Source organism: Musca domestica, unplaced genomic scaffold (genome assembly GCF_030504385.1).
Source record: "Musca domestica strain aabys unplaced genomic scaffold, Musca_domestica.polishedcontigs.V.1.1 34, whole genome shotgun sequence".
In the NCBI taxonomy this organism is placed as follows: domain Eukaryota; kingdom Metazoa; phylum Arthropoda; class Insecta; order Diptera; family Muscidae; genus Musca; species Musca domestica.
The window spans coordinates 3,168,516-3,176,292 of NW_026712313.1; the positions used below are offsets into that span (position 1 = coordinate 3,168,516).

General features: G+C 32.6%; 1 protein-coding gene across 1 annotated transcript in view; it reads right to left on the reverse strand.

Moving 5' to 3' along the window:
- The window catches only part of LOC101887345 (uncharacterized), a 33,074-nt gene extending 25,793 nt beyond the window's left edge, over positions 1–7,281 (reverse strand). Inside the window, exon 1 of the mRNA XM_005185479.4 lies at positions 6,850–7,281. Within this exon, the coding sequence (XP_005185536.1) occupies positions 6,850–6,916 (67 nt within the window). The 5' untranslated portion in view covers positions 6,917–7,281. The remainder of the gene's footprint in view (positions 1–6,849) is intronic.
- Positions 7,282–7,777: the final 496 nt, after the last annotated feature.

A 7,777-nucleotide genomic window follows, 5' to 3' on the forward strand; every position in this document is an offset into this window, starting at 1 on the left:
CCGATTCTCACCAATTTCAATAGGGTTCCTCCTTGGGCCAAACAAATATTGTTTGGAAAAACTCATGTCAATGGGATAATAAATGCTTCAGGTCGCATTTATTGTTCACAAAAAATAAATCGACTCAGGAAGTAGTTCCATGAATATCTTCAAAAGTAACTATGGGTCTATCTCGCTTCCTTCTCCCTCGTCTATATGATATGGCAATATTCGTCAATTAAATCAGAATAAACAGCCAGAAGTTCAGATTTTTTGTATTTTGGATTTCGCATGTAGATTATTTTCAGTGTTTCGGTAGAATGGAAATATTGGTATTTTTTCTATCAAAAGTAGTGGTCCATTTTACCCGCTATCGTAAAATCAAACTTAACGCGAGATTTCGATTGGTCTATAATTGCGACCCGTAGAGCAACTGCAAAATCAGGAAATTTTTTAGTTTTTGGTCAATTTAAACCCCTATATATTATGCGATTACCTCCAGTGGGATTCTATTATGGCTCTAGCCCCACCTCCATTCTAAATTTCGCGAATATCGGGCCATAATTGCGACCTATAGAATGGTTACAAATTAAAATGGACAGACGGACGGACAGAAGGACGGACGGACATACATAGCTAGATCGACTAAGCTCGGCGAGATAGGAAGATCCATATATACTTTCCTATATGGGAAACCAATATTTCGGGGTGTTACATAATTTTTGGCCCAATCAAACTTATAATACTCCCAACACAAAGTGTTGTAGGTCATAAAAGTCCACTATTATATCCCTGATATTCTATAAAAATATTTTTCAAAAATCCAAGCCTTTAAAAAAGGTCTGTCTCTGAGATTTCACCGAAAATAAAAAAAAAACTAAGTTGAGTTACTCCCTCCAAAAATATTCCGAAGGATTAGTTTCTCTGATAGTCCCATAAAATGTTTTGCTTTCAAATACACGATTGTAGCTCTGATAACATTCCAAAAATGTCCTAATCCAGGTTCTATTCTTCTAATTGCTTCAAAAAAATATTCTTAAAAATTTCACTTTTAGTTCCTCCGATAGTCCTTCAAACATTTTTTTTTTTAAATTCACGTTGAGTTCCCTCGACGGTCCCTAAAAATATCTTAAAAACTAAAATTTAATTCTTTTGATAGTCCTTTAAAGAATTTTTTAAAAATCATGGTCTAGTTTTTCTGTTAGTTCTTCTATTTAATCTCTCTGATAGCGTTTAAAATGCTAAAAAACAAATAACAAAGCAGTTAGTTCGGCTGGGCCGAACTTTGAATACCCTCCACAATTTGGAAAGAATTTGTAAATTGTCCAAAAAAAAAAATTGTCCTTAAAAAATTCTGTTAAAATCTTATGTATCATGCAGTGTATAAAAAACTAATATAGTTCCTCCATATTTAGGTTCTCCGATAATCTTTCAAAACTATTGTTTAGAATTTAATTTAAACGTCATCTATAGTACCTCAAAAATTATACGATTTTAGCTTTGACACTCCTTCGATAATTTTCAAAAATTAAAATTCACGTTTAGTTTTTCTGATGATCTTTCTGCAGACAAATCTTCAAAAATATTCCAAGAAATCTAAGTTTAGTTCCAAGTTTGGCTATCCTCAAAATTATTCCTAAAAAAGGCTTTTAAGATCCTTTTACAGTCCTTTAAAAAAATTTTTCTAAAAAAAAGCCCGTCTAGATCCTCTAATAATCCTTGGAAAAATACTCTTTAAAATTCACGTTTACGATTTCATTGTCCTTTATAATATTTTTATGAGTTCACGTTCTTAGAAAAATATTTTAAAAAAGTCCTTGCAGTGAAAATATTCTTAAAATTAATTTTAAAGCCGACTTTGAGTTCCTCTGATTTTCTCGAAAAAATAATCTCTAAAACTCTACAATTATAGCTCTGATAATACTTTAAATAAAACTATATAATATTTGTATTAGGTTTAAAAAAATCCTGGAAAATTCCAGTCTTTAAAATACTAGTCTACTTTTCAAGTTAATTGTACAATTCAGAAACCTTTTTGAAGTCTGATATGAAAAAATCCTCCTGCAGCCTCTAAATATTTTCTTTAATAAACAATATTATAATCACTTCTAACCACTGTACAATTGGTTATTTAGTGCAGACTTGTTTACAAATGTTGTACACAAATTTGTTTGGATATTTCCAATTTTACACATCATCGAAAAAAAAAATTGAAACTAAATTTCATTTCCTTTCTGTTTTCAGTTTTTACTTTGGGTATGTCTTCGGTGTGCGTGTGTGGCATCAGGTGAGGTTGATCATGAAACTCAACCGCACATCACAGCCGATAAAGGTGATAATGATCATGCGAGTACTTGACCTTCATAGACTGGATGTAATTACACAGCGCAAGAAATAAATTTAAATTTCTTGTTAATTTGTTTTTGCATGACTTTGTTGTTAATTTGCATGTTTTTTTTTTGGCGTTGGAAATTATGCTCTCGATGTGAATTTTTTTTAGTTCAAAGAAGTGGGTTGGTCATCTGATGTAGATTTTTTCCTTCTCAATTGTATTTTTTAATGTTGTTTTTATTTTTTGTTTTGTTTATAATTTGGCTACAATTGTAAATTGCCGATTGTGTAAGAAGAAGAAGAAAAAGAACGACGAATAGGTGTGCTATTCTTAATGAGTTTATTCCCATAAAGAGGATTTAATTATGGGAGACGATTGATGGAAGTACTTTTTATTAGTTACGGAAATGGTCCCAGGTGGGGGGTTGGCGGAATGTTGAATAAAACAACATTTGACGTAAAAATACACATTTTTTAATTGGAAATGAAGAAAAATATTGTTTCATTATTTTTGTGAGAATTTTATAAGTTACAATTAATGCTAGAAAAGTGGACCGATATTATCAATTTTTGCACCTGACCTAGAACTGGCGTAAATATTAGGATTTGCAAAAATTGGATCTTTCTGTGCAGAAAAAATATTTTTTTTTTTAAAATTCTGATCTTTTGTGGGGAGGTACCAGAAGGAGTGGACCGATTTTTACACCAGACCTTGGATTAATAAAATTATTGGGACGTGTGAAATTTGAAGACAATCGGACTTTTACATCACATTTTATGAGAGTTGTAATTATTCGAAATTTTAACCATTTGTGTGGGAGGTACTTGATGGAGTGGACCGATATTGTCCATTTTCGCACCAGACCTAGCACTGACGCAAATATTAGGATTTTACAAAGTTGAAGCAAAATCGGATTAGCTTTTCTCTTTCTGTGCAAAAAATATTTTTTTTTGGAAATTTCGACCATTTTTGGGGGAGGTACCAGAAGGAGCGAGTTAATATAAATATTGGGATGTGTGAAATTTGAAGACAATTGGACTCTTACATCACATTTTATAAGAGTTGTAGTTATTTAAAATTTTGACCTTAATTGATTTTATCCATTTTCGTACCAGACCTAGCACCGACACAAATATTAAGATTTGTAACAATGGAGCAAAATCGGATTATCGTATCTCTTTCTGTGCAAAAATTATATTTTTTTGAAAATTTCGAGAGTTATTGTGTGTATCAACCAGCCAGACAGATGGACGGACATCGCTAGATCGACTCCAAATGTTCTGAAACGGATTTGGTCCAAAGAGACTTAGGGTATAAAACCGTTATTTCGACTAGACACGTTTTGACCGTATAAAATGCCATATGTCCGAGGGTTTAATAAAGGGGACTTTTTTTCAAAACACATTGTGTCAATAAATGGCTGTTATTATCGTAAACTCTCTTTTCTATTGTTTTATGCAATTACTTTCCTTGCATTTAATCGAATCCTGTTCAATTTTAGCATTTCATTTTCAGCAATTACTACATGTTGCAATTAAAAACAAATAACAGAGTTGAAGGCATTTCGCAATTTAAGTAAAGGTTAATGTATCCTTACAATCCTTACACTTCTTACAAATCTTATTTAATATTTACAAATGACTTAGGCGAACACTTAGGAGTGGTCACGACAAGCAGTAATTAGTCTATAAACTTATTAAGATGTCATTAAGCTAGCAAAGGTCAAATTGACTAAGGGTCTAATGACTAAAATTATGGAATATTCAAGGACATAACTAAGGGACATTATCAAAGCAAAATTTTGCATTGAAGGAGCCGTCGAAGACAATAGCGACAGATAAGTACCCATTTTGTGTCACCACGTACATTTTTTATACCAACAGTCATATGGCTAGAGAGGGTATATGTCATTTGATACGACTAAAACGTGCCTCATAAAAATAATAGTTTTAGACGCCAGTAGTGCAATTATCTAACCTTTTTTGAGTTACTGACAAAAGTCGGTAAAATTAAAACGCTTATAATTTCGGTAATCTATGAACTTTATCGGACCAAATCCGTATGGACCAAATCCGTTTCAGGACATTTGGAGTCAATCGAGCGATGTATCTCCCCCACAAAGGGTTAAAATTTTGAATAATTATAACGCTTATAAAATGTGATGTATGTGTCTGATTGTCTTTAAATTACCACATAATAATATTTCTATTAACCCAAGATCTAATGTGAAGATCAAATATATCGGTCCAATCCTTTTGATATCTCCCCCAAAAAGGGTCAAAATTTTTAATAAATTTTACTTTTATATAGTGTGATGTTAGATTCCAATTATCTTCAAATCTCACATCAAACCTTGGGTTAGTTGAAATAATAAGATGTGTGATATATGACCTCCTCCTCCTTCTGTTAACTCCCCCACAAAGGGTCAACATTTTTTAATTAAATATTCGTCGTAGCCACCATAAAGTACATATATTCATAATCAGCATAAAATTCTATGTCGATTTAACGATCTCCGTTTGTCTGTCCGTTCGTCTGGGTCTAGGATGGTTGGCACTGAAACTTAAGAATGAGATATATCGGTTCATGTTTTGGTGTAGTTCCTATATAACGGTACCTCCCGATATTCGGTATATTGATGATTTTCGCCACATTTTTTCATGGATTTGTCTAAAAATTGGTATTTGTTAGTCCCAATGGGTTCTGGCCCCGGTGGCAAAACATTGTATATATAAGTCCACGTTGTGGTATAGCCCCCATATAGCGGTACTTCCCGATATTCGGTACTTTGCTGATTTTTGCCATATTTTCTCACCAATTTGTCTAAAAATTCTTATTTGTGGGTGATAATGGGTTCTAATGTTTCCTTTAACCTAAGGTGGAGGATATTAAAAGTTCGGCCCGGCCGGTTTTTATACCCCACAACACTATGTGTTGGGTGTATTATACGTTTGATTGAACCAAAAATTATGTAACACCTCGAAATATTGGTTTCCCACATAGGAAAGTATATATCTCGCTGAACTGAGTCGATCCAGCTATGTATTTGTAAAAAAGTAAAAAAGACTATTACATTTGTGTTAAACAAAAGTCAAATTTTCCATTAAACCGCGAATATTTTTAGTCCCGGCGAAATCACAAATAAACAAACAGGACAAATCTGACCGTTACATAGATACCTATAGTAAATATATCGGATTTATATGGCGAAATATATACAATGTGTACATACAAAGAAGGGGATGTTAGCTAGAAGCTTATATCTCAAGAATGACTGGGCCGATTTTGATAAATTTTGTCAATTCAGAATGCCCTCTTGGTATAAAAAAATCGCATAAAAAGATATCAATAATGATGTTAACATAGATTTTGCAGTATTTTGTGACATTTTTTTATTTTTTCATATTTTTTATCGCATGCGATTTTTTCAACTCATAATATTGAAGTGTATATTTTGTAATAGTTTTCACCTTACAACACAGGTTGGTGTTATTATATACCGATTGCAATTATCGTCCGATCCTCACAAAAATTTTCACAAGGGTAGGGTTTGGATCAGAAGGGCTAGGTCTAACATGTTTCTGATTTTTCAGCCGTTATAAAGGTCACAAATAGAATCCAAATGACACGAAATCTCACATGAAGTTAGAGTTTAGGACAGCGAGTAGAATCGACCACTACTTTTGTGTGAAAAATGCCAAAATTTCATTCTATCTAAACGCTGAAAATAACTTACAGGCAAAATCCAAAATACACAAATGGCAAACTGCTGGCTTTTTTATACTGATTTCGTTGACGAATATAAACAATATCGCAGACCAGCAAATCATATAGATGAGTGTAAATTTAGAGATTTAGGGGTTCAAAAAACCAAAAATGAAAAAGATTTTCCTGATCACACAATTGAAGCCAATCGACACGACTGAGAAGATAGTTAATGACAGTGCTGGGCAGTGCTCCGTGACATAATTTCAAAAACTAAATCTTTCAAAATGAATTTGGACATAAGGGAGCTTCTAACATATTGTAGTGTTGTAGGGTATCACATGATTGGCCCCGCATGACTATATCCTTTATTACTTGTTTTATGTTGAAAATGGGTCATATCATTCATACTTATAGACGACCAACAAAAACTATTGCCCGAAAACTCCAACCATTATTGAGGTTGCGCTCTACTGACCTAATACACCATTACTCCGATTTCGAATCACTCAATTATGTAAGGGATTTTGTCGCATTATATCATCTCGGGATATTTTACGCACTCGGGAGAATTGACCAAATTATTGTTGATGACAAATGATAAGTTCTCCTTAAATCGGGTCGCATTCATAGGGCCTGGCTTAGGTCGCCTCCGAATTTATTTTTTTTTTTTTTAAATTTTTTTAAAATTTTATATCGAAAAATTAGTTTTTTGGCTGGTGGGACCCTCAAAAGATTTCAAAATGCATTTCTTTTTCAAAAATTCAGATTCTTCATATATTCCTTTGTTGGATACAGTCAATATATCTAAACAATTTGTGTCAAATACTAACCTTTGGTTTTTAAAACAGCTGCCAAAAGAAATACTCCCATAATCATCATTTTCATATTCATGGACATTTTTTGATATCCGGATGGTTCTTGGTAACGGTATTTAGTGTCAAATACACCAAAAACTATATTTCGTTTCTTTTTTTTTTGCAAAAATTTGATTTTAAACTTGTCTAAATTGACAAGTTTTTGTGAGTTATTCGCCTTTGTGTTATTTCAAAACACAACAAATTTTTTTGATTGACACTTTGTTGTTCTAAATGAAATGGAAACTTTTGTTTGTTGTTGTTGTTTTCTTTTCTCAATAAAAACTAATTATTCACGTTCAAAAAATTCGTAATACAACTTAAATGCACTGGATATTTCTCTCTAACAATAAATAAATATTTCAAAAACACAAATGTAAATGCTTGTTTTATTTATTTATTTTTTTTTTGCAAAAAATAAATTGTTTTCTTTTTAATAATTTCTTTTTTTTTTCAAATTTTCTAATTGAAAATCTTTCTGTCGTTTCAAAATTCTTCCCAGAGAAAAAATTGTTCGTTACGATGCAAACGCTATCTAAATTGACGAGCAACTGATTGTAACAGCCAATGTTGTCGACGGAAGAAGCTCAGCCGAAACGGAAAATTGAAAAGCGAACGATGATTGTGTGAGCGGCGATATTTAGTTTTCCCCGATTCGTATGCGTGAGTGTGAGTGTGCGTGTGTGGTGTTTTTTGTTGTTACTGGAGGAGTATAGCAGCACAACACAGTGGGTTGGTAATGACGAAATAATGTAGGTGTATACATCAGTGGAAAATGAGAACTTCTGGGGGTGACTTTAACCCCGATTTAAAAATAAGAGAAAAGGCTGGAAATAAGCCAAAATATGCTATGGGATATAAGAACTTGATATATGGCTGGTGAAATCAGGGTTTTTAAATTGTT